Genomic DNA, 27,512 nt, shown 5'->3' on the forward strand with positions numbered 1-27,512 from the left:
CATGCAGATGAGCATACAGTTGTATTTGCATATATATATATATATATATGTATGTATGTATGTATGTATGTATGTTCACAGTGATAGTTAAAACAGTCTTTGAATGCTCCAGCACTGCTGTACTGTAAATTGGTATAGCTTGACACGGCTTCTAGCTGTCATCCGGTTTCTCTGGTACTGTGCTGTACCCCCTGCCAGTATTCCCCCTTTACTGTCTCTCCAATAAACATCAATATTGGTAGCTAGAAGAGCAAACAGGGGCTGATGTCTTCAAGACTAATCCACCCTGCTTCTCACTCCGCCGCCGCCGATTAGCTGAGCGTGGCGCTGCGGGGATTACATCTGCAGGGGCTCTCAGTCACTCAGACTTGTTGAGTGATGCACTCCTTCATCCTACACGTTTCGAAACATGTGAAGGAACATATGTTTCTTCCTCAGGTGTATCTTATATAAATGATTACTATTATTTTATATAATGATGACAATGATCATGAAATTGCTGAAGTGGCACAATATAATGCCTGAAAAAACCCTACCTCCTAATTATTAGTACCTTAGGCTAAGGCCCCGCTCCCTCAGTCAGCGCGCCCGCACTGCAGACAGACGGCGTGCTGACAGGCACAGACCTCGATATGCGGTCTGTAGGGAGCGGGAGGGGGCGGGAGTGGGAGGGGGGGGCGTGGTTTGAGTGGAGGAGCCGCTACTCCCCCCCTCCCTCTCTCCATGGCTCGGTCTCCCGGGCTGCAGGAGGGAGCTGCTGCGGGCTGCTGTAAGGTAAGCAGCACCCTCCCCCTTCCCCCTTCCCCCACAAATGACACACACACACCACCCCCTACCTTTAGGAGGAAGCTGTCTGACAGCTCCCGGTCCCGCCACTGATTTGCTCATCAGCGCACCACGTGACGCGTCACCGCTCGGGATCACAATTTTCTTGCATCCCCTGGCGGCTGACGCGTCACAGCGCGTAGTGAGCCCGGCAGCGAGGGGGGACTGGGACCTGCTCGGGAGGATTCCCCTGCTGGTGGGGAACGCTCACGCGGCTGCCCGCGCCGCCAGGCGCAGCGGGTCCCAGTCCTTAGGAACCAAAAAGTCTATGGGGTAAATTCTATATATAATACTCCGAACTGTCATTCTGACCGTTTTCGACCTAAAATCCTCATTGACGTAATCAACAAATGTCAAATTTTCCCCTAATAGTGCCCATGTTATGAACAAATCGTTTACAGAGCTATTTATTGCTTTTGTAGGGATGACAATGCGGATTCAGAAATCTTTCACAGTGAAGAGAGCGCAAAAGCTGGAAACACAAGGCAGAATTATTATGGCGTAAGTTGATTTCTTCGGGAAAGTACATCATTGTACAGATTTAGGTTTTCTTTGTGAAGTAGTCAGATACATTGCATATATATATATATATATAATATATAAAAAACAGTGCCATTACCACCCCTTTCCTTTTAATCCCATCATTGGAGGGTCCAGCAAATTATTTCATAATGAAGCTGTCTGTAAATGTATTTTTATTGATGTGTATCAGGTCCGGAGACTCCCGGCTTTAATCCGATGCAGGAAAAATGCATTTCATTTCTAAGTCCTCTCAAATCCCATCTCGCCACCCTTGGACTGGCGAGATGAATCTTTGATAAACTTGCCATTCCAGACCTCCGATAATCTCATCGAAGCTACTAGAATAGCTACTTTTGACAAAAAATGCGAGTTTGAGCTTTTTGGGCAGCTCCTGCGCATTGTGTTTGGCCAGGAGCCAGAAATCGCAAAAAAAATGCTTTCCCCGTACGATTTGACCAACTTACCGAGGCTTTCTGAATAGCTACATAGCTAAATGTTGCAATAGCTGCTCACAATCCTCGATAAATTGGTTATCGAAGCTACTAGAATAGGCCCATATGTGTCTCTGTCCTGTGTGCATTTGTTCTGTCCTTTTGTGTGTGTGTGTGTATTTCGTCTGTCCTGTTGTGTGTGTCTGTGTGTTTTCCGTGACTGTCTCTGTCCTGTGTCTTGTGTGACTGACTGTCTCTGTCCTCTCTTCTGTCGTTGTCTGTCTCCATCCTGTCTCTTCTATAGCTGTCTGTCTCTGTCCTGTCTTTTGTCTGTCCTGTTATATGGGTACCTAAGGGTTTGGGATTCCCGCAAGAGGAAAGAGGTTGGGAACCATTGCTCTAGTGCTATACCCATATTAGAGATGATTTCATCATGCCTCACACATGACTTCCTCCTTCATTATTAATCATCAACCCACTGTGATGGTTGTTCGCGTTTAATGTACTTCACATGCTAAGAAATATGCTGTATAGAGGAACCATGTATACAAAAAACAAATCAGCGCAAGGTAAGAGGAACAAAAGCAAAATCGGACCCAATACAGGATAATTATGAAAACATTGTTGTCTTAGAAATACATACAAAAATCATAGGGACCCTGGAAAAATATCAATGTCGTTTTTGCTTGAAGAAGTGTAATTTAGGTGTGAAACATAATTGAAGTGTTTCCAAGGTCGTCTGAGTATTTGTAATTCCACAATATTTTCATAATTATCCTGTTGTGGGACAGTTTGTTGCCTTGATTTGTTTGTTGCATACATACTGTGGAGATTTCTTGGCTGCATGCTTAGCTTTCTCCCTCTGGAATTCTGAGATTATGTGAGCGGGTCCAACTTTTTTGTACCAAAGATATGGCTACCAGTGATTCTTAAAGGTTCAGACGATCAAGAATGCTATGTTTAAAGAAGGGAGAATGCTCCACACATCCGCTTTTGAGCGCATTGAGCAACAAGTAAACGTGCCCAACTTACCCTCGTACGTCACAAGGGGCTCTGGAATGTTAGTCTTCATGATGTACTCGGTACGTCAATAGAGCACTATAAGGATTAAACATTACTGTAAATGTTTTGTTGAAAAATAACAAGTCAGATTTAGCCCACTTTACTTGCTCCACTTTGCCTCTTGCTGTGATCCACCTTTGTATTTCAGCAAGTTCTCTGCTCCATCTCCATCGACTGCATCACTTACCATGTTTGTAATAAACCTCTCAAGTTGATCAGCATCCCTCTGTGTTTCCACTTGTGTTTTTGGTGCTGAACCTACTGTAGTGCCGACGAGTATTCTAAAACAAATCTCGGGCAATCACCAACAAGATCCAGGTAAATGCTGGGTGCATGCTGGGTACATGCTGCAACATTTCAGTGACATTTCTGCAGACAGACTAATGGCCCATCGGATTAACAGCGGGGGTCCAAGGCAGTCCCATTCAAACTGAATGGGACTGCCAGGGACCCCTGCTGTGTTAATCCGTTGGGCCATTAGTCTCTGCAGAAATGTCACTGAAATGTTGCAGCATGTACCCGCATGTACCTGGATCTTGTTGGTGATAGCCCCAGATTTTCCAAGGCAAGTTTTAGAATACTCGTCGGCGCACCTGTAGATCTATAACAGAGACCCCAACTCAATTTAAAATGTCTCCTTGGGACAGCTGTTCCAATATAGAAAACATAGGGAAATGTATGAATAGCGCTTTGTATCGTGAGCTAACTATTATTGTCCCAGCTAAAGTCAGGAATTGAGAGGCCATCTTCTAAGGTGGCATGACTGCCAAAAATGTTGGCTGGTGCTGGTGGCCAGCATCTTAAACTTGGTTCAGGCTATTGTAAAATTTGTATAAATATTTGTCTATAGGGAGATATTATCTCTTTATATTTTCACTTAAATGTTTTGTCTATGTTTGTTAACTGATCACTTTCCTGTAGACTACTCCCTTTAATTTACATACCAACATCTGATAGAGATTGCAATCACTGTTGTGATTGGAAGATATCTGAATGAAGGATTAGGGAGATGCTACAAGAAGGTCATTCAATACTTACCTGTTACTCTTTGATAAAGCACCCTGCATGTGAAACGCGTTAGAGTGACTGAATCAGTTTTTTCTGTCCATGTTTTTATATGAATAAATCCTTCTGAATACTCATCTCACGACTGACGCTGTGCACCGGTTTTTGTTCCCCTTTGGGGAGTTACTACATATTGTAAAACTTTGTTTTCTTTGTGCTCCATATGCAGTAACCTTTATACATTTTTTTCTTCGCTTTACTCTCAATAGAAAATGCATCCTTTAATGTTTTTCTGTATCTCTTGCATTGTCAGGAACAGCATCTATCGTCCATCAGCTCAAGTTCCAAAACTTCCACCTAGAATCATATTACAGAATGAAGCTGAAATTAATTTGTGTAAGTAACTTGTAAACAAGTGTTTAAGTTGCAATACTAAATAATATCATTAAAAACACCCAAATGGGTTACACATCATCAATTTTTTTTTGCAATATTCATTGCCGTTCCGTGCACCTCGTTGTATCCGTTAGCTTTGGAGTGCATTGTTTATATATATATATATATATATATATATATATATATATATATATATATATATATATATATATATATATATATATATATATATATATATACACAGTATATATATATATATATATATACAGTATATATATATATATATATATATACAGTATATATATATATATATATATATATATATATACAGTTAGGTCCGGAAATAATTAGACACTGACACCATTTTCATAATTTTGGTTCTGTATGCCACCACAATGGATTTGAAATGAAACAACCGAGATGCAGTAGAAGTGCAGACTTTCAGCTTTAATTCAATGGGTTGAACAAAAATATTGTATGAAACGTTTAGGAATTGCAACCATTTTCATACAGAGTCCCCTTATTTCAGGGGCTCACATGTAATTGGACAAATTAACACAATCATAAATAAAATGTTAATTTTTAATACTTTTTCGAGAATCCTTTGCAGGCAATGACTGCTTGAAGTCTGGAACGCATGGACATCACCAAACGCTGGGTTTCCTCCTTTGTGATGCTTTGCCAGGCCTTTACTGCAGCTGTCTTCAGTTGTTGTTTGTTCATGGGTATTTCTACCTTAAGTTTTGTCTTCAGCAAGTGAAATGCAAGCTTGATCGGGTTGAGATCAGGTGATTGACTTGACCATTGCAGAATATTCCACTTCTTTGCCTTAAAAAACTCCTGAGTTGCTTTCGCAGTATGTTTTGGGTCATTGTCCATCTGTAAAGTGAAGTGCTGTCCAATCAACTTCGCTGAATTTGGCTAATCTGAGCAGACAATATATCCCTATACACTTCAGAATTCATCCGGCTGCTGCTGTCTTCTGTCACATCATCAATAAACACTAGTGACCCACTGCCATTGTAAGCCATGCATGCCCATGCCATCACACTGCCTCCACAGTGTTTTACAGATGATGTGGTATGCTTCGGATCATGAGCCGTTCCAAGCCTTCTCCATACTTTTTTCTTCCATCATTGTGGTACAGGTTGATCTTAGTTTCATCTGTCCAAAGAATGCAGTTCCAGAACTGGGTTGGCTTTTTTTGATATTGTTTGGCCAAGTCTAATCTAATCAACTCCAGACCTTTTTCCTGCTTAATTGATAATGAAATAACGAAGGAATAGCCCACACCTGTCCATGAAACAGCTTTTGAGTCAATTGTCCAATTACTTTTGGTCCCTTGAAAAAGAGGGGGCTACATATTAAAGAGATGTAATTCCTAAACACTTTCTCCAATTTGGATGTGAATACCCTCAAATTAAAGCTGATAGACTGCACTTTAAGCCCATATTCATTATTTAACTGTAACTTGAATTTATTTTGGTACACAGCCAAAATAACAAAACTTGTATCAGTGTCCAATTATTTCCGGACCTAACTGTATATATACAAATGGAAATATTACTATATACTCATTTGCATGCCATTTCCCAGAATCCCTTGCTGCAGTGGAAGCACTGTGTGCTGGGGGATAATGGTGAAAGGCAGGGTTGCAGACCTGTCTAAGACATGTAAATGAGCATACAGTAATATTTCCATTTGCTATATGCTATAATATGGAGGGTTTTTGGCACTTGTTTTACCCATCATAACTTAACTAAGTGTGGTGAAACCTATCCTCAACTTCATTTTGCAAAGCCAGTATAACCAACCCCACACTGGTGTGACCCATTAAGGTTGAAACGGCTGTCTGTCTTTGGGTGGGTTTACCGGCTATGCATCTTAACCCAGGCTGTGCTCAAAGCTGTGAAATGCAGCAACCAAAAGCTTGCAGGGGACCATGTTATATGGTTTTGAAGCAAAAGGTGGCACGGTGTGCTCATTTGTATGTCATTTCCCAGAATCCCTTGCTGCAGTGGAAGCGCTGGGTGATAATGGTGAAAGGCAGGGTTGCAGACCTATCTAAGAAATGCAAATGAGCATACAGTAATATTTCCATTTGCTATATGCTTTACTTACTATGGTGGTTTTTGTCACTTTTCCCCCCCACCATAACTTAACTAAGTGTTGTACATACTCTTTGAATTCTATGGTTTTACATCAGGACATAATAACAATCACCTGTTCTTTAGCAGGTCTGATTTTATTTAACAAAAATAAAGCCAACATGGAGAAGCTATGTGTACTTAGTTTTTCACACAAGGCTTCTCCATTTTGGCTTTATTTTTATTAAATAAATCATGACACGGTGTAATATGTAATGTGTTGTTGTTCATCTGAGGTTGTATTTACCTAATTTTTAGACCTGCTAAGGAACAGATGATTGTTATTATGTCCTGATATGTAAAACCATGGAATTCAACGAGGGTGTACTTTCTTTTTCACACAACTGTATATGTGTACTGTATAAATATATACAGCTCAACCCCGTTATAGCGCGACCCGTTATAACGCGAATTCGGTTATAACGCGGTTTTCACGTGGCTCCCGTTTTAAAAATAAATAAATAAAAAATGTAATTTATTTTTTTATTTTTTTGCACACTGCCACACTGCACACACTGCACACACTGCACACACTGCACACACTGCACACACTGCACACACTGCACACACTGCACACACTGCACACACTGCACACACTGCACACACTGCACACACTGCACACACTGCACACACTCTCACTGCACACACTCTCACTGCACACACTCCCAGCACTCCATTGTGGCTTTATTTTTGTTAAAGAAATCATGACACTGTGTAATATGCCATGTGTTGTCGTTCATCTGAGGTTGTATTTACCTAATTTTTTAGACCTGCTAAGGAACAGATGATTGTTAATATGCCCTGATATGTAATACCATAGAATTACAAAGAGGGTGTACTTTCTTTTTCACATGACTGTGTGTATATGTGTATATATATATGTACAGTGGCGGTCGAGCTGACTCTAATGCAGCCGCCACCACCGTTTTAAAATAGCGCGGGCGGCGCGCGGGCTGTCACCGGCTGAAACTGGGCTGGTTTCGGCCGGTTTTCCCACGCCTCGGGCGCTTTCAATAGTAAGCGCCATTAGCGCTTATCTATTGAAGCATCCGCCGCGCGGGAAACTCCGTTTTGTAAACGGAGAACGGACCCACGGCTAGCCCGCTACGATCCCGGCCAGCTCCCGCAAGCTTTAGACTCAGCTTAGCCGGGACAGTATATATTACACACACATTTTATATACCTAGCTAAAGTGTGAAAGGTTCTCACCACCATAAAAATGAGGCCAACATGACAAGTAAGGTCTCAACCCCCAAATATGGAATACACCAGGAAGCAATTGCAGAGGCTGGATTGGCCCTGATCTTGACAGTGTTCAAGAAGAAGACATGAATGCAAAGGTGCTAAGAATCCATGGAGGTTAAACAAAAGGGTAATTCAAACCTTACTCTGGCTACCTACAACTGCCGGACTCTCTCCAGTGAAGAAGCACAGATTGGTAGAATTTGCAGAATATGAAAATTTCTACATCATGAATTCATTCTTTAAGAAGAATAATGCAGAATAAATTAGTACTTCAGCACTAGGTGATACATGTTTTATTGGGAATAAGAATTGATACTATAAGACAAGCTTTTGAGAGTTCTCTCTCTTCCTCAGGTCAGTGATACTGATTTGCAAATATTCCATGAGTTTAACACAGATGTAAAAATCAAGATAACAATCTAAGGCCGCGGGCATGGTCAGCGCTTAGCCGCTGACCCGCGCTCACGCGTGTCAATGAGCCCCGGCAGCCGCAATGAGAGCGGCTTTAGCAGGGGCTCGAGCACGCTTCCGCAGGCATGTGGAAGCATAGCCGACACTCAAATTTTAGATTACGCACGCAAGGCTGGTCACGTGAGCGGTTCGCCCAATGAGGCCGAACCAGCTCCGTGACGTCACTGGCCCGCCCATAGACACGCCACCGAGATGGCACGCGTAGTAAGGCCTGGGAAAGCACCCGCTTTCCCTCAGCCTCCGGTCTATGGACTCAGCCTGAGGCAGGAGATGTGGAGAATGCATGGCAAAGGGATGGTAAATAAACAGACAGGGCACTAAATGGATGAATGGGAGAAGCATCTACCAGCAGTGTGAAGGGGTGGGAGTGCAGGGGAGGGGAGGGGGGGAGAGAAGAGGTAGAATTGTAAAATAAACGGCAAGGACATTACAAACAATTCTGATAGTGTATAAGAAACCCCATATCAGTATTGTCCTCTTTTTAGTGTCAAAGAACATTATCATTTTCAGTTCAAATGTTTTTTGTTCTTGAGTGTTTTTTGACATTTCATTGAGGATTTACATTTGCACGTCATTAATGGAATGATCTGGCTGTCAGAAGTGGTGTCCCACTGGAGTGCAGTACTGTATCTTCCTTCTTCATGGTGTGTTATTGTGTGTCTATGTAGGTTCATTCTGGTTTGAGGATTTTGGCTGGTTTCACCAATGTAGCATCAAGAAGAATACAAATAGAAAATGAACATTAAGTGAACCCAATGGAATCAAGAATGAAGTTGACTATATCTTGCCTAACAAGAAACACGTGATTGAAGAAATCATCGATTGGTTTGCTGCAAATTACATCTGAATGCAAAGATGGAAAGAAAAAAAAGATTAAAAAGAAGACGAAAACAATCAACATCAAGAATCTCAAGAATAACATCAGAGAATTTCAATTATAGTTGATCAATTGCTTCCGCTTGCACAAAATACAGTATATGTTAAAGAAGAAAACTGATTTAAAAAAAAAAAAAAAAGACGAAAACAATCAACAATTCTTTAATTTTAACAAACGACTATGAAGATTGTAGCTGAAAGCACAGGAGAAAACTAGAGGAATTCCTAACAAAAAATAAGATAATAAAATATCTCATGAGACAAAACAATTAATGAGAAGATGACAAGAAATGAAGAAATCCCAAGACGCGAGAACAAGAATTGAATCTGCAGAGCTGTGAAAGACAATTTACAAAAATAACTGAAGATGTGAGAAAATGTAATTATGATATGGTAAAGAAGACTATTGAAGATAAGAATAGCTTAAAGAAGACAAAGCAACGACTTATAATTGGGAGGAAGCAAATCATTGCACTCAAACAAGACGATGGATCAACAATAAAAGACTGTGCACTTATCATAAAGAAAGTTCAGGACTTCTACATGAAATTGTAGGAAACACAGATGACACAGGACATAATCCTGAAGAGGAAGAGCAAGAAGAAACCACCAATGATGCACCATGCGTCCTACCAGAAGAAATGGCAAAGTCAATTAGACACCGGGGAAGATGGAATTACAATTGATATCGTGAATAAAGTACAGAAAATCATTGCAATACTCTGTATATGCTGCTTGAAGAGCAGGAAATTCCAGAACAATTGAGCAATGCCATAGTTATCCTCATCCATAAGAAAGGAGACAAAGAAGACAAATCAGTCTACTTCAATCACTTACAAGATTTTTATGAAGACACTACGTAAATGACTTTGCCCCGCCTAGAGAACAAGCTGGATTTAGCAGTGGATACAACACAATGGACCACATCCAAGTCGTATAAGAAGTGATTTCTTGAAGTAATGAATATGATCTACCACTCATCTTGGAACTCGTAGATTACGAAAAGCATTTGGTTCTGTCTACACATCAGCTGTTCTAAATGCATATACAGTGTTAAAGAGGAGCATATTGAAATTGCAAAGAACATTTACGAGGTAAGCCATGTCAACCATTAGATGTATTACTACTGTGAAGCGCTATGTACATTAATGGCGCTATATAAATAAAGACATACAATACAATACATGAAGATACAAGCAATATCAGAATCAGCAAGCGAGTGTGGCAGGGAGCACCATGTCACAAGAGCTTCTCACAGCAACACTTGAATTGTTCAGGACATTGAATTGGGAGGGAAAAAAAACAAAAGCAACGGTGAATACTAGAATCCCCTGCAATTTGCAGATGACATTGTTATTTTGGCCACAAGTACAGAAGATCACCAGCAACAAATCGGCAAACGCACCAAAGCAAGTAAGAAAACAGGCACACAACAAATGTGCCAACTCTGGAAAGATCAAAGTAAATGGAATAAAACTAGAATAAGTCAAAGACTATGTCTACCTTGGCTGGCAAGTAACAATGGTTGGGAACCTTTTGAATTAAATCAGCATGACAAGGAAGAAGGGATGGGAATGAAGACGGGATATACTGTGTATATATATATATATATATTTCATATTGGGGCATGGTTTACCATTGTGCCAATCAATGGGTAGAGGAGCTGGGGGTAGTTGCCCCAGGGAGGATGGTTAGGCCTCTCGGTGGGTAGCAGAAGTGGGGTTAACCCTTTAATAACCATAGTGGTTAATAACCACTAAGGTCATTAAGGGGTTAGTGGCCAGTAGTTCGTTTTTTATTTTACTGTTGGTGCCCATTGAAGAAGAGGAAGACAAGGAGGACGAGGATGGCCTTCATCCTGGCAGGGGTAAGTAGAACTTTCATTTACTATATGCTGGCTGGGTAATGTTTTGGTTATGTTTTATTTTTTAATGGGCAAATTAGCTATTATCGAGCTATGGATAATAGTGATTTTGACCATTACTGTACTGTATGTGTTGGGGGAGAGGAGGCTTGTTCACTGTATTGCATTGATGTTTGTATTGTAATTTTTATTGGAGGCAGAGGAGGTGGGTGAAGGGGGTAGTTGCCCCAGGGTGGGTGGTTAGGCCTCTCAAGTGGGTAGTTGGAGGGGTTAACCCTTTCATTACCATAGTGGTTACTACTGCTAAGGTAATGATTGGGTTTACCCCTTCCTGGTAGGCGTAGCCACCCACCTTGGTGGATAAAAGGGAAGGGCAGTGGGAACAGCGCTAATGCAAAATATAAAAATTAGTGACAATTAAGTGACTAACATAATATAAATACACACTTTACTATTAAAGTGGAGGCTGCCAGGTAAAAAAGGGGTACACAAACCAATGAAGACAATATAAACACATAAACCGGCGCCTCCAAAAGAAAATAAAGATATATAGCCTGACCGAATATAGTCCAATGCAGCTGGGATGAGATCCAAGGCAGTATCTTCAATGAAGTCTCATAGAACGACAAACAAACAAATAAGACAACAACATGGAAGAAAAAAAGAGAAAAAGATCATAGTGCAACTAAAAACAAAAAATCACTGATAAGGTTTACAAGGAATGATTGCAAATTTAATACGATGAATAAAATGATTATAAAAACAACAAACACTTGATTGTTGGGCAAAAGACACTTATGAAGCGATGGCATCCGGTAGGGATAAAATTGAAACCCTACCTACAGCAAAGCTGATCAAGGTAAGCCCGTAGCACAATGTCACAATCCGGAACCAGAGCTTGGTAGAGAGATGATATAACTCTGCCTCTTAGAGCTCCACGATGCCGGAAACCGCCGCTGGCCACACGCCCACGAATCACCAGCAGTGCAGGGGGTAGAACAGGCAACAGCCTGAACCCAGTGCTGCCGGGGGACACACCGATGCGATACACGCAGACCAGGAGGTCTCGCGATAGCCCGGTGACGTCACCACTAAGCACAACAGCAGGGGAAGTCCCGGACAAGTACCGAGGGGCTCAGAGAGCTAGGGCTGGGTACAGAAGGACACACGGGCTATCAGGGGAGAACGCCTAAAGTCTCTGCCTTTTATTGGCCTGGGTTCAGGCTGTTGCCTGTTCTACCCCCTGCACTCCTGGTGATTCGTGGCCGTGTGGCCAGCGGCGGTTTCCGGCATCGTGGAGCTCTAAGAGGCAGAGTTATATCATCTCTCTACCAGGCTCTGGTTCCGGATTGTGACATTGTGCTACGGGCTTACCTTGATCAGCTTTGCTGTAAGTAGGGTTTCAATTTTATCCCTACCGGATGCCATCGCTTCATAAGTGTCTTTTTGCCCAACAATCAAGTATTTGTTGTTTTTATAATCATTTTATTCATCGTATTAAATTTGCAATCATTCCTTGTAAACCTTATCAGTGATTTTTTGTTTTTAGTTGCACTATGATCTTTTTCTCTTTTTTTCTTCCATGTTGTTGTCTTATTTGTTTGTTTGTCGTTCTATGAGACTTCATTGAAGATACTGCCTTGGATCTCATCCCAGCTGCATTGGACTATATTCGGTCAGGCTATATATCTTTATTTTCTTTTGGAGGCGCCGGTTTATGTGTTTTTATCACCCAACTTGGTGCAACTACCCCCTTGAGTCACCCCTCTACCCCAATAAACGAGGTAGTTTGGCTTAACCCCTTTATTGTCTTAGTGGCTAGCCGCTAAAGTAATGAAGCTGATTTTATTTTGATAACACAGGAGGTCTCTGGAACTGAATCACATTGATTTCAGGTCCGGGGTCCCCCTGCTTCCCGAGTTACAGGCCACATTATGGGGTGCCCATATCCCTCTGCCTTGTTTAAATCTCCTGATCACGTGGGCCCATGACGCGGGAGAATTTAAACATGGCCTCTGGGATACCGGCACCCCATAACGGGGCCTGTAACTCTGGAAGCAGGGGGTCCCCGGACCTGAAATCCAGTTTGCGACTCTTGATGCATATTCCCAAAGTATCCACAGATCATGTGCCTCAAAATGTCACTAATTATGCTACTAAAACCCATCTACACTTGTACTTCCTTACTCCTAACAGCTGATAAAGCCTACGGTCAGGCAGAGTCATAGTAACATCTCTGCTTTCCCCATAATGCCATGGGTCTGACAGTCATTACAAGACTGAGGATATACCATAGTATGAGGAACTAAGGATATGGAAGACAGAATATGGATGGTCGGCTTATAGGATGATATGGGATAGCAGCTAGTGTGAGAATCTTGGGAAATGGCCTATTCATGCCTGTTACAGATCATATTAATATTAACACTCTTTGGTTTCAGCAAGCTCTGGAGTTGGTCACATGGCCGACAAGTTCAGTGCCCTCTACGCAATTGTACAGAAAAGCCAGGAACGATTGCAACATGCAGAAATAGGTTAGTATTGCGCAATGCGACAAAAAAAGTTAAAAATGAAAAGACAATATGCAGTGCAAAAAAACTGAGAGAAGAAAGGGCTCTGTGCCAAAGGACATGTTTGGGAGAGGAAAGCATATGGGTAATGGTGTCTAGAGCAGAAGAAGACTGAGAAGAGATGTGGTCCTAATTTATGATGGAGATGGGATATTTATGGTAACAGAAGGAGAAAGATATGAGCAGGGAGAGAAGGGAGAGTGCAAAGAACAAGTGGATTATTGTATTGTATGTCTTTATTTATATAGCGCCAAAAGTGTACTCAGTGCTTCACAAAGAGTACAGTACAGGGAGTTATAATAATACAATAATTGCAACAAAATCAGACAATAGGAAAGGAAATCCCAGCCCCGAAGAGCTTACAATCTAAGAGGTTTGATGGGAGACTTACAGAGACAGCAGGTGAGGGAATACGTGCTGTTGATGTCAGTGCTTGGTCACAATGGGTGGTAGGAGTGACTGAGTGTGGGACAGTAACCATGAGTGCAGGCTATTGGGATACTTGATTTGTGGGGCAAGTTTTAAGGTTAGTCAGTATTAAAATGAGAGGGTAAACATAATTTACAGGGGAAGAGATGGCAGGGAGGCATGGGTGAAATCAAGTGTGTATGTATGGCTTCAGGCTTAGGGGAGATCCCTGGCAGCAGGAAAGAGTAGATAGAGGGTGTGAATAGAGAATTTGTGTGGGTGTTTTTTATTGAGGGGTAAAGAAATTGTTGTTAGAGAGGTGTATACATAATGGTGCAGTGGGGAGTGGGGAAGTTGGAGAGAACAGAGACGTTCAAAAAAGAGTGAGGAAACAGTAAACAGAAAAAGCAGTAGGGAGGGCATAGTGAGATGCAGGACTAGAGACTTCCCAGGTACTGGAGGATAGAAAGTGTACAAAGAATCACAGCTTTTGGAAAGTTAATTTCTCACAGTTGCAAAGTTGTTGTTGGGCTGAGTCCCGATCTTCCTCAAATCTTCACCTCCAATTTCAAAATGATTATTAAAAATGTATGAGCAACACCATTCTTTGTCACTCTGCTATATTACAAATATATATTTTTTTGACTGCAAGGCTGACATTGAGAGATAAAATATCATATAAGCACATTGATGTAAAGTATGGTGACTTTGAAACATTACTTTAGTAGAAGTAGCTTAGTGGTAATGACTTTTAAAGCAGATGATCCCAGTTCAAATCCAAGTGTGTGCTCTTCTTGTGAGCTTGGGCAAGGCAATTTACCTTCCGTTATTCAGGCACCAAAAATGTTTGGTGCCTAAAAAAAAAAAAAAAACGAACCCGCAATACTGTGTATATTGTCAGCACTATATAAGAAAAAATAAATATATACAGTGGCGAGAAAAAGTTTGTGAACCTCAATGATAATTACGAAAATTCCATAGTTTTTCCATGATAACCTTCTTGAATCAAAACCAATCTTTTCTTAAATATACAATAGGATTTTGTTAACCAATTCCATGTCTTTTGAAAACAAAATTATGTATGAATTAGACAAACATTGAGTAATTAAAGTCAGTGTATGTAAAAACGTAAGTGAAATGCTGGTTTTATCAGCTAAATTAAAGGGATAATTAGAATCAGGTGTTTTAATAATTAGGTAGATCTTCAGATATGAGTTTGGGAGGCCGCAACCTATATAAAGATCAGAAACTTTGTGAGTTTGGTCTTCACCATACAGATGTGTGGAAACATGTTATGTCATGATCAAAATAAATCTCTGAGGACCTCAGAAAAGTTATAAAAGGGTTACAAACCCATTTCTAAGGATTAGGGGCTCCACTAATTCACTGCCAGACAGATAGTCTACAAATGGAGAAGTTTCAAGACCAAGTCACTCTATCCAGGAGTGATTGTCCAACCAAAATCTCTCCAAGAACAAACTGGCAAATCATCCAAGAGGTCACAAAGAACCCCAGAGTAACATCCAAGGATCTGCAGGCCACTCTCGCCTTTGCTAATGGGAGTATTCATTACTAAACTATCACAAAAAGACTGAACAAGAATGGTGTTCATGGAAAGATAGCCAGGAGGCAACCACTGCCCTGTAAAAAGAACATTGCTGCCCATCTGAAGTTTGCCAAACAGCACATAGATGATCCACAAGACTTCAGGAACAATGTTCTCTGGGTGGACAGACGACTCAAAGGTAGAGCATTTTGGCCTCAATGAGAAACTTCATGTTTGGCGAAAACCAAAACTGTGTTCGAACAGAAGAACCTCATCCCAACCATCAAACACGGTGGTTGGAGTGTGATGGTTTGGGCCTGCTTTGCTGCCTCAGGACCCTAAACCCCATTGAAATGTTGTTGCAGGACCTGAAGCGAGCTATCCATGCAAGGAAGCCCTCAAATGTCACTCAGTTGAAGCAGTTCTATAAGAAGGAATTCCTGAAAACCGGTCTGAGAGACTGACCAACAGTTACAGGAAATGCTTAGTTTAAGTCATAGCTGCTCGATGTGGTGTGTCACTAGGTACTGAATGTAAAGGTTCACTTACATTTTCACACATGGATATTGAATGTTTAATCATCTCTGGATAAATAAATGTTCAAAAAGTATCATACAGTATATTTGTGTCATTTGTTTGATAAGGTTATCTTTATCTATTATTATAGATTAAGATCTAATAACATTTTAGGTTTGAAATATGTGGAAAACCTAGGTGGTTCACAAACTTTTTCTCGCCACAATATATATATATAATTATTAACTATGCACATCATTGGTGAATAAGGCAGGGTTTTATCCACTAGTTCTGTTCTTTTCCCAGCCCTATAGCCTAATACTGTACATCTTTATTTCTTCCAGATTATGAAAATGAGATCCAGCCAAAAGATAGACATTATCATGTGTCTCATGATTATAACAGACTGTCAGACACTGGATATATTGATGTCATTGCAGAAGGTAACCAATCTGATGAGAGTCATGATGTCATAGCACTTGATGACAATATGGAAATCATATTATGCATGAATACAGACTGCGGTCGATTTATTATGTCAATATATACAATACAGATAGAGAATGGCACTATCTCGTAGCGTAGACCGAACAAAAGTAATATAGAAGTGATACTTTTAATGGCTAATTAATTGTGAAAAAGAGTGCGAGCTTTCAGCTTTCAGCACTACTTAGGTCCATTCTACAGACACATGTTTGGCCAAGATTTGCCTGAATAAAGGGCCAAAGTGGTCCTGAAAGCTTGCACTCTTTTGAACCATTAGTTAGCGTTAAAGGTTACATTACTTTGTTCTGTCATGTGCCTTTGGGAGAGATTAATGGAGACACATAAGACTTAATTGTCTAAAGTATGATAGCCCTTATCAAATCATTAACACCACGTTATATCTTACCTGTTTTTTTTTATTCTGTATTTGAAATTAAATATTTTTTGTATATCCTCACTGTTCCAAGCTGATGATGTCATGGTTACTTGATATAGACTGTGGGACGCTCAAAAAAAACCTAAACAGACAAAATATCACTTAATGATTTAAGAGCATGGTACCTCTTAAGTAACAGGTATATACAATAAATCTGGTGAATGTCCCATAACAACTCACCTAACTGGAATAACTCCCACCTGCAAGAGTGGAGACTTAAACACAATCCTGTGTCCAGAAAATGAAGGGCGTATGTAAATGAAAGGGTCAAAAAACCTTATATAAGCTTGATTGATGAAAATCAAAGGACTCATGTAATGAGATGAAGTCCAAATCGGTTTCCAGATGTCCTCAAATACTGTGTGCAAGTCCGCTGTCAAGGTAAATTGGATGAAGAGAGAAAATAGCAGAGCACTACTCATGCAAAAAACAAGAGAATAGCGTATCCCAATGTGGTTAAAAATGAAAAAGATATATTGGATCAAAGCATGACTAGGGCTGGACACCCACACCGACATGTTTCGCGCCAACAGGGCGCTTTTTCAGGCTTTGATAAAGCGCCCAGTTGGCGCAAAACATGTCGGTGTGGGCGTCCAGCCCTTGTCATGCTTTGATCCAATAAATCTTTAAAATTTTTTAACCACATTGGGATACGCGATTGTCTTGTTTTTTGCATGAGTTGTGCTCTGCTATTTTCTCTCTTCATCTGATGATGTCATCGGGACTATTAGGTTATAGCCTATTTTGAGACTGTTGAGATGGAAGTTAAGACTTGTGGATTTTCCTTTTTAGGAGTTTACGTGATGAACATTGTCTGGGCACAATTCTTAAAATCAAAATCAAGGTTCTTATGATACATGGATTCTCCTCAATGAGGCAAGAAGTGGCAGAACCATCACAAAGTTGCAAAGGGCTTTGTGTGTTGGTTAAACACAACACAAACCATTTATATTTGGATAGATTGCGTTTTTCAATGAAATTGAAACACAAAATGGTGTTACTAAATTCTGCTATTTTCATGGCTACTTAAAAAATATATGACTCCAATCGTAGCCCTGTAACCACAACAAAGACCACACAATAAAAAAAAAGGCTACTGCTTTCATTGGAGGCTAGTTACAGCTTCCTACATAACTGAGGAGATAACGCAGTAACGATTCCAAAGCTGCTGCACGCCTAGTTCTGAAGAAGTTTACTGGACACCTAACAAGCTCCTATTAAACCCCCAAAATACCCACAACATATATATAAGCATATGAGTGTCAGAGGAGTGCTACTGAGCATGGCAATATGCATTAAAACCAGAGACATAACATAAAACACAGACAAAGCTCAGTTTTTAGCACATCTAGTGAGACTCATACACGGTACAGTGCCTAAATATATATGGATAAATATCTAATAAGTAAATGGTCTTTTAGTTTGACATTTTTGGCCAAAATTGTTGTAAGCCCCTGAGCCAACGCCAAGGCAGACCACATATCAGGGGTCCCTAACGCTAATATAAATTCTTAATAACCTGTTTAATAACAGGAAGAATGATTTATAGTAAATCTGTCAATATTAGCTGCAAAGTTCTGTCTGACTGAAGCTTTTATTAACCTGTACATTACCAGGAAAAGCACTCTGTATTAGAGATGTCACAGCCAAACTGCAAGCAGGCAAGTTCCCCTGAGTGGAAGATGCTATGGAGTGAGCCCATAACCATTTAAATGTGGGAGGGGGTGAGCTTAAATTAAGTAGGAGGTTGCCAACCTCCAATCAGCCATGACTAGCTGGACAAGAATTGTAAAAACATACTGGACACCTAACAAGCTCCTATTAAACCCCCAAAATACCCACAACATATATATAAGCATATGAGTGTCAGAGGAGTGCTACTGAGCATGGCAATATGCATTAAAACCAGAGTCATAACATAAAACACAGACAAAGCTCAGTTTTTAGCACATCTAGTGAGACTCATACACGGTACAGTGCCTAAATATATATGGATAAATATCTAATAAGTAAATGGTCTTTTAGTTTGACATTTTTGGCCAAAATTGTTGTAAGCCCCTGAGCCAACGCCAAGGCAGACCACATATCAGGGGTCCCTAACGCTAATATAAATTCTTAATAACCTGTTTAATAACAGGAAGAATGATTTATAGTAAATCTGTCAATATTAGCTGCAAAGTTCTGTCTGACTGAAGCTTTTATTAACCTGTACATTACCAGGAAAAGCACTCTGTATTAGAGATGTCACAGCCAAACTGCAAGCAGGCAAGTTCCCCTGAGTGGAAGATGCTATGGAGTGAGCCCATAACCATTTAAATGTGGGAGGGGGTGAGCTTAAATTAAGTAGGAGGTTGCCAACCTCCAATCAGCCATGACTAGCTGGACAAGAATTGTAAAAACATACTGGACACCTAACAAGCTCCTATTAAACCCCCAAAATACCCACAACATATATATAAGCATATGAGTGTCAGAGGAGTGCTACTGAGCATGGCAATATGCATTAAAACCAGAGACATAACATAAAACACAGACAAAGCTCAGTTTTTAGCACATCTAGTGAGACTCATACACGGTACAGTGCCTAAATATATATGGATAAATATCTAATAAGTAAATGGTCTTTTAGTTTGACATTTTTGGCCAAAATTGTTGTAAGCCCCTGAGCCAACGCCAAGGCAGACCACATATCAGGGGTCCCTAACGCTAATATAAATTCTTAATAACCTGTTTAATAACAGGAAGAATGATTTATAGTAAATCTGTCAATATTAGCTGCAAAGTTCTGTCTGACTGAAGCTTTTATTAACCTGTACATTACCAGGAAAAGCACTCTGTATTAGAGATGTCACAGCCAAACTGCAAGCAGGCAAGTTCCCCTGAGTGGAAGATGCTATTTTGGCCAAAAATGTCAAACTAAAAGACCATTTACTTATTAGATATTTATCCATATATATTTAGACACTGTACCGTGTATGAGTCTCACTAGATGTGCTAAAAACTGAGCTTTGTCTGTGTTTTATGTTATGTCTCTGGTTTTAATGCATATTGCCATGCTCAGTAGCACTCCTCTGACACTCATATGCTTATATATATGTTGTGGGTATTTTGGGGGTTTAATAGGAGCTTGTTAGGTGTCCAGTATGTTTTTACAATTCTTGTCCAGCTAGTCATGGCTGATTGGAGGTTGGCAACCTCCTACTTAATTTAAGCTCACCCCCTCCCACATTTAAATGGTTATGGGCTCACTCCATAGCATCTTCCACTCAGGGGAACTTGCCTGCTTGCAGTTTGGCTGTGACATCTCTAATACAGAGTGCTTTTCCTGGTAATGTACAGGTTAATAAAAGCTTCAGTCAGACAGAACTTTGCAGCTAATATTGACAGATTTACTATAAATCATTCTTCCTGTTATTAAACAGGTTATTAAGAATTTATATTAGCGTTAGGGACCCCTGATATGTGGTCTGCCTTGGCGTTGGCTCAGGGGCTTACAACAATTTTGGCCAAAAATGTCAAACTAAAAGACCATTTACTTATTAGATATTTATCCATATATATTTAGGCACTGTACCGTGTATGAGTCTCACTAGATGTGCTAAAAACTGAGCTTTGTCTGTGTTTTATGTTATGTCTCTGGTTTTAATAGTTCTGAAGAAGGTTTAAATAATCTTCAAGTTTCTTGATTTGCGCGACCAATGTTGTGAACTGAAGAATGAAGAGCCATCATTTCTAAATATTACTCATTTGAATAGGCTTTATGGTTTAGCACTGTTTGGTAAACAAGGGCCAAAAACATTGATACGTGAAGTTATAAGCATTTCACTTACGAGCCTCATGTAAAAACCGTAAAGAAAATGTACAAATAATTTGCTACTAAGGAATAATTTGAAGCAAGGCAGGATGTTAACATTTTGCTCTGCGGCGCCTCCTTTCACATTCTGTTGCCTCTATTTATTACAGACGATGAGGCTAATTCCCAAGCAAATGACCCCGCATATGTTGATGTGATTGAAGACGATGACGACTATGATGATGTGGTGGTGCTTCCTCGCAATTATGACAACTAAATGATGCATTTGCAAATACTTTTTTCATTGTGGTAGAAAAGGTCGAGTGTATTTGGGATACATTTTACACACAACCAAAGCGGCCATGTGGGCTGTTGTTGACAGAAAATTCTCCCCAAAATTAAAGAATCAGAGGAAGAACAGAAGACAAAAGAAGGATGTAGAATCAGCAGATAAGTAACTCTGATAGGCTAATCATTTCTATAGTAGTTTAATACAGCTCAACCCCTTTATAACGCTGTGCTTGGGGTCCAAAGAATCACATCGCACTATAAGCGGATCGCGTTAGATATAATGTACAATTGTATGCATTGTACAATAAAGTATTTAAGATCCCAATAATCGTGTTGTAAAGTATTCATAGATACGAAAATTGGGAGCCACGCTTTAATCGCGTTATAAGCGGGTCCGCGTTGTAATGAATCGTGTTATAATGGGGTTGAGTTGTAATTAACTATTGGGGATTCCTTGAAGACACAATGTCTCATTTTCACTTTTCCATTTTCCTTCCTAATTCCAGTGCCTGAGACATTTGTCCACCATATAAGTACATGCAATCATACCAGTAGAAGATGCACAGGATGAACAAAGCAGGACATTCATGTAATGTGTGCTTGATTCATGCAAAGTATTCAGGAATATTGTACAATTTAATGTGTTTAATACCATACATTATATCATAAAAACATTATTTCCCCAAAGACACTATGACCTTTTGTGATGACTGAAAAGCAACGCTAAGGGCCTCCTATTTACTTAACAGTAAGCACTTTATTTCACAGTCAATAAATATGAGGCTGATTTAAACCAAATCTGATAGCTGGTGGAAGGCTTGCATATATTATTTTCTATCCAGGGATCTATTTAAGAATTACATATTTTTTTTTTTTAAAGTTGGTAGAAATACCAATTTTGGCTAACTGGACTTTTCAGGATTATCCCAGTATGTGCAGAATAATGACAGGTCATGCATGAGTTCTGGAGACAGTCTTACCATCCAAACCTGTAAGATACTATAACTAGACAGTAATCGAACTATAAATTGGATGGAACAGAAATTGCAAGGTTTTCACAGTTATTGCCAAAAAGTCCTAAGAATGATCCATTTTTGCAGAATTAGCTTTTACTGAATGCAGCAATAAATCTGAAAAACAGGTTATAGTTCTAGAACAGTCAACATAATCTTTATTTAAGTGTTTTATTGAATATAATCCTGTGGCTCAAGGTCAGTGCTATTTAAAGAAAAGAACCTCACTTGTTACATTGTTGGTTTCTCCAGTAGCAATGGTAATTCATATGTTTGCCATTTTAATCTGTCTTGTAAAAATGTTTGTTCCTACTATTTATTGAGTGCAAATAGCTCATTTTAAAGAATATAACACTCAAAAAGTGTTTTGTGAGCTCCAAATGTTTGTTATATGTAATAAAGTTTTTTTACTGTACAAATATGTATAATGCAATATTCTTCAAATGAAATAAAACATATTTATTATGCTCCCTACAAACTATATTTTGAAGAAGCAATCAGATCCGAAAAATTTTTCTTTAACATTTGTGATTAGGACCCATTGCAGTAGTCGTAGCTCCGGAAATCTCCCCCCTTTGTCGTAGCTCTGTAAATCTCCCCACTGTCTCGTAGCTCAGGAAATCTCCCCACTTTCTCGTAGCTCTGGAAATCTCCTCACTTTCTTGTAGCTCCGGAAATCTCCACACTTTCTCGTAGCTCTGGAAATCTCCTCACTTTCTCGTAGCTCCGGAAATCTCCCCACTTTCTCGTAGCTCTGGAAATCTCCCCACTTTCTTGTAGCTCCGGAAATCTCCCCCCTTTGTCGTAGCTCTGTAAATCTCCCCACTTTCTTGTAGCTCCGGAAATCTCCCCCCTTTCTCGTAGCTCTGGAAATCTCCTAACTTTCTTGTAGCTCCGGAAATCTCCCCACTTTCTCATAGCTCTGGAAATCTTCCCACTTTCTTGTAGCTCCGGAAATCTCCCCACTTTCTCGTAGCTCTGGAAATCTCCTCACTTTCTTGTAGCTCCGGAAATCTCCCCACTTTCTCATAGCTCTGGAAATCTTCCCACTTTCTTGTAGCTCCGGAAATCTCCCCACTTTCTTGTAGCTCCGGAAATCTCCCCACTTTCTCGTAGCTCTGGAAATCTCCTCACTTTCTTGTAGCTCCGGAAATCTCCCCACTTTCTCATAGCTCTGGAAATCTTCCCACTTTCTTGTAGCTCTATAAATCTCCCCACTTTCTCATAGCTCTGGAAATCTTCCCACTTTCTTGTAGCTCTATAAATCTCCCCACTTTCTCATAGCTCTGGAAATCTTCCCACTTTCTTGTAGCTCTATAAATCTCCCCACTTTCTCATAGCTCTGGAAATCTCCCCACTTTCTCATAGCTCTGGAAATCTTCCCACTTTCTTGTAGCTCTATAAATCTCCCCACTTTCTCATAGCTCCAGAAATCTCCCCACTTTCACACATATTCGCCGTTATGTTGGCCCCGCTAGCAGCAAAAAGGTTACGCTTTTGTGTTCCCTCTTTAAAGCCCCACATCCACATCGCACTTAAACTCTTCAACTGTTTGATTCCAGAATCATTTCTTTATTTTTGACAGATACTAATATTAAATCATTTTTGCAAGGATTTTTACATCTGGTCAAAACTATGAAAGGCCTCATTAACAAAAACAGTTGGGCAAAATGTCTATGTCTACTATAGAGGTCCCGGTGAGGCATTGTGTTTCAATTTCGCTGTTGGCTTTATGCCCAGTTACAGTGCAGCAGAGAATGTTTTTGTTTTTGTCTTTAATACATCATTTTCAAAATGCCCAATAACCGAATTACTACTACTTTTGAAGCAGCACTCTTTCCTCATTTAGTTATGACCTGAAACAATCTTAGGTAATATCCCATATCTGAATCCTGTCTGCTTCAACTCTTAATTGAATTAAGTGTTGCCACCTAGGCAGGGAACACCCTGTGTAGAAAACCATCTGTTTGAATGTGCCTCAGATGTGCTAATTAAGCAGACAGAACCAAACTGTCAGGTGACTTTTTTAGGCCCATATAAACCCAGATAGAACAGCCTAATTCTGCCTGCAGCCCATGTCCAAGTGGCCCATTATAAGTGGCAGGACTACTGAACAACTGAAGTTTTAAAGGAAGTTCAAAAGAAGTGAGGAAGTGGACACCCCCATCTGGCCCTGATTCCTGCATTTGAACTACGCTGGAAAGGAGGATATCATCAATACCAGACTGCATCATTACTGCTGTGATGCTGCCTTTACCATTTATATTTGCTGTGACTTCACTTCTTCTCAAATTATGCACTTCTTTTTACCAGCCTCATTATGTCTCTAACTCTATTCATATATCTCCATCTCTCCTTCCTTCACCACTTCTCTGTTCACATGAACTCCTTTCTTACCTGCGCCTTCTGACACCACACAGCTATATCCCCAGCAATAAAGCACATCCCTACAAATCATCCTCACACATTCTCTTTCTATCCATGCTTCTCTTCCTTGCTTCTGGGGATATCTCTCCCAATCCTGATCTCCTCCTTATTCCTACATGCGCTCGTCCTCGCCTGCCAATTGCAACCTCTAATCCTAGTATCAACCCCTCAAACCTCATACCCATCCCTGCCACCCTCCCTCCTCTCTCCCTTTCTCCTGTGCCCTTTGGATTGCTCGCTCCCTTTCTAAGAAGTTCCTCTCTGTACATGACTTTTTTCTCTCTCACTCTCTGCTCCTATTTACTATAACTGAGACCTGGCTCACTCAGTCTGACTCTGCTCTGGAAGCTGCCCTCTCCTATGGTGGCCTTTCCTTCTTCCACACTCCGCGCCCTGATGGCAGAGGTAGAGGTGTGGTGCTCCTGCTCTCCTCTCTCTGCTGTTACCGAACCCTTCCTATTCCTCCATCTCTTGCTTTTCCCTCCTTTGAGGCTCACACTGTCCAGATCTTCCCTCCTCTCCCTGTCCATGTGGCGGTCATCTATCGCCCACCTACTTCTACTCATCCCCCTTCTGCCTTTCTCTCTCACTTTGAACCCTGGCTCTCTTTCTTTCTCTCCTCAGACTCCCCTGTTCTTTTCCTTGGGGACTTCAATTGCCACATTGATGACCCCTCTCTCCCTTGGGCTTCCCGCTTTCTTTCTCTAACCTCTTCTTTTGGCCTTCAACAGTGGACTGCAGCCAGCACCCACAAGATGGCCACTACTTAGACCTGGTTTTCATTAAAAACTTCTCTCTCTCTGATTTCTCCATTTCCCCTTTTCCTCTCTCTGACCATCACCTCATCTCATTCTCTCTATCTCGCTTCTCCCCTTCTCCACCTCCATCTACCCCCGGTTCTGCAGAAACCTGCGCTCTATTCACTTACCTGACTTTGAGTCCACTTTACGCTCCACCCTCTCCTCTCTCAGCTCTGCTACAGACCCTGACAACCTGGTCAGGAACTACAACTCTACCTTGTCCTCCTCTCTTGATCTACATGCCCAGCTTTCTCTCTGCCGCCCTCGCCCTTCTAACCCTAGACCCTGGCTAAATTCCCACACGCGCATGCTCCATTCCTCCACTCGTTCTATGAATGCCTCTGGAGGAAATCTCATACTCTCACAGACTTCCTTCACTACAAATGTATGCTATACTATTTCAACTCTGCCCTCTCGCAAGCTAAACAAGCGCACTTTTCTTCACTAATCAACATGCACAAGTCTAACCCACGCCTACTGTTCTCTGTCATTGATACTCTACTCAAACCACCCTCAGCTGTCTCTCCTTCCTCCATCTCCGCTCAGGACTTTGCTGACTATTTTAAGGAAAAGGTGGAATCCATACGTCAGAATATCCCCTCTGTTTCTTCCTCCCATCCTACACCTCTTCCTAACTCTCCTCCTGCCTTCCTTGACTCTTTTTCCACTGTCTCAGAGGAGGATGTGTCGCTGTTGATCACCTCTTCTCCCTCTACCACTTGCCCGCTTGACCCCATTCCCTCCCATCTCCTAAAACCTCTTGCTCCTACTATAATCCCTACGCTCACACACATTTTTAACTCCTCCCTCTGCTCTGGAAACTTTCCATCCTCCTTCAAACATGCAACAGTCATACCATTACTCAAAAACAGCAAGCTTGACCCTACCTGTCTTTCTAACTATCGACCTGTCTCCTTCCTGCCTTTTGCCTCTAAACTCCTTGAACGTATTGTATTCTCTCGCTTGCTCCATTTTCTCAACACCTATTCTCTCCTAGACCCTCTACAATCTGGCTTCCGCACTGCTCACTCCACGGAAACAGCCCTCACTAAAATAACTGACGACCTCCATGCTGCCAAAGACAGAGGTCATTACACTCTGCTCAAATTATTCGACCTCTCTGCAGCATTTGACACCATGGACCACCCTCTTCTCCTTTTCACATTCTCCATACTCTTGGTATTCGGAAAAAAGCTCTATCCTGGATCTCATCCTACCTCTCCCATTGTACTTTCAGTGTCTCTTCTGCTAACACCTCCTCCATTGATCTCTCTGTGGGGGTACCTCAGGGCTCTGTCCTGGGACCTCTTCTCTGTTCTCTGTACACACTCTCTCTAGGTGACCTAATAACATATTTTGGGTTTAATTATCACCTCTATGCTACGACACACAAATATACTTTTCAACACCTGACCTTACACCTGCTATTCAAACCAAAGTTTCTGAATGTCTCTCTGCTATATCATCCTGGATGGCCCTCCGCCACCTTAAACTCAACATGGCTAACACAGAGCTCCTCATACTTCCTCCCAAACCTGGCCCTACTACCTCCTTCCACATTACTGTTGGAACTACGATCATTCACCCAGAAGCCCAAGCACGCTGCCTAGGGGTCACACTCGACTCCTCTCTCACATTCAAAACATTTCTAAAACCTGTCGCTTTTTCCTCCGCAATATAATAAGATACGCCACGCCCTTTCCTCTGTTGCTCGCCTGCTAAAACTCTGACTCAGGCCCTCATTCTCTCCCGTCTTGATCACTGTAACCTCCTGCTGTCCGGCCTTCCTGCCTCTCACCTGTCTCCCCTACAATTTATCCTAAACGCTGCTGCCAGAATCACTCTACTCTTTCCTAGATCTGTCTCAGCATATCCCCTCATGAAATCCCTCTCCTGGCTTCCGATCAAATCCCGCATCTCACACTCCATTCTTCTCCTCACTTTTAAAGCTTTACCCTCTTCTGCCCCTCCTTACATCTCAGCCCTAATTTCTCGTTATGCACCATCCGGACTCTTGCGTTCTTCTCAAGGATGTCTTCTTTCTACCCCCTTTGTATCTAAAGCCCTCTCCCGCCTAAACCTTTTTCACTGACTGCCCCACACCTCTGGAATGCCCTTCCCCTCAGTACCCGACTAACACCCTCTCTATCCACCTTTAAGACCCACCCTAAGACACACTTGCTTAAAGAAGCATACGAATAGCACTGTGAACATTCTGAACACATGATACATAAAGCTTGGCCCCCTGCAGGCGCAATTACCAGAACTCCCTCCTACTGTCTCTGTATGTTCTCCCTACCTACCAATTAGATTGTAAGCTCCTCGGGGCAGGGACTCCTCTTCCATAATGTTACTTTTATGTCTAAAGCACTTATTCCCATG

General features: G+C 41.1%; 1 protein-coding gene across 8 annotated transcripts in view; it reads left to right on the plus strand.

Moving 5' to 3' along the window:
* SCIMP (SLP adaptor and CSK interacting membrane protein) overlaps positions 1 to 22,313 on the plus strand; it is a 111,506-nt gene extending 89,193 nt beyond the window's left edge. For 6 of the 8 annotated variants that reach the window (XM_075590015.1, XM_075590017.1, XM_075590018.1 and 3 more), the window contains 5 exons: positions 1,248 to 1,326; positions 4,159 to 4,241; positions 13,286 to 13,378; positions 16,229 to 16,327; positions 20,770 to 22,312. In XM_075590015.1, coding sequence (XP_075446130.1) covers positions 1,248 to 1,326; positions 4,159 to 4,241; positions 13,286 to 13,378; positions 16,229 to 16,327; positions 20,770 to 20,876 — 461 coding nt within the window. In that variant the 3' untranslated portion in view covers positions 20,877 to 22,312. Of the gene's footprint in view, positions 1 to 1,247; positions 1,327 to 4,158; positions 4,242 to 13,285; positions 13,379 to 16,228; positions 16,328 to 20,769 lie in introns of all 8 variants that reach the window. The other 2 variants (XM_075590021.1, XM_075590014.1) reach the window with 2 other exon arrangements.
* The last annotated feature ends 5,199 nt before the right edge of the window (positions 22,314 to 27,512 follow it).

This window comes from Ascaphus truei, chromosome 3 (genome assembly GCF_040206685.1).
Source record: "Ascaphus truei isolate aAscTru1 chromosome 3, aAscTru1.hap1, whole genome shotgun sequence".
Lineage (NCBI taxonomy): Eukaryota > Metazoa > Chordata > Amphibia > Anura > Ascaphidae > Ascaphus > Ascaphus truei.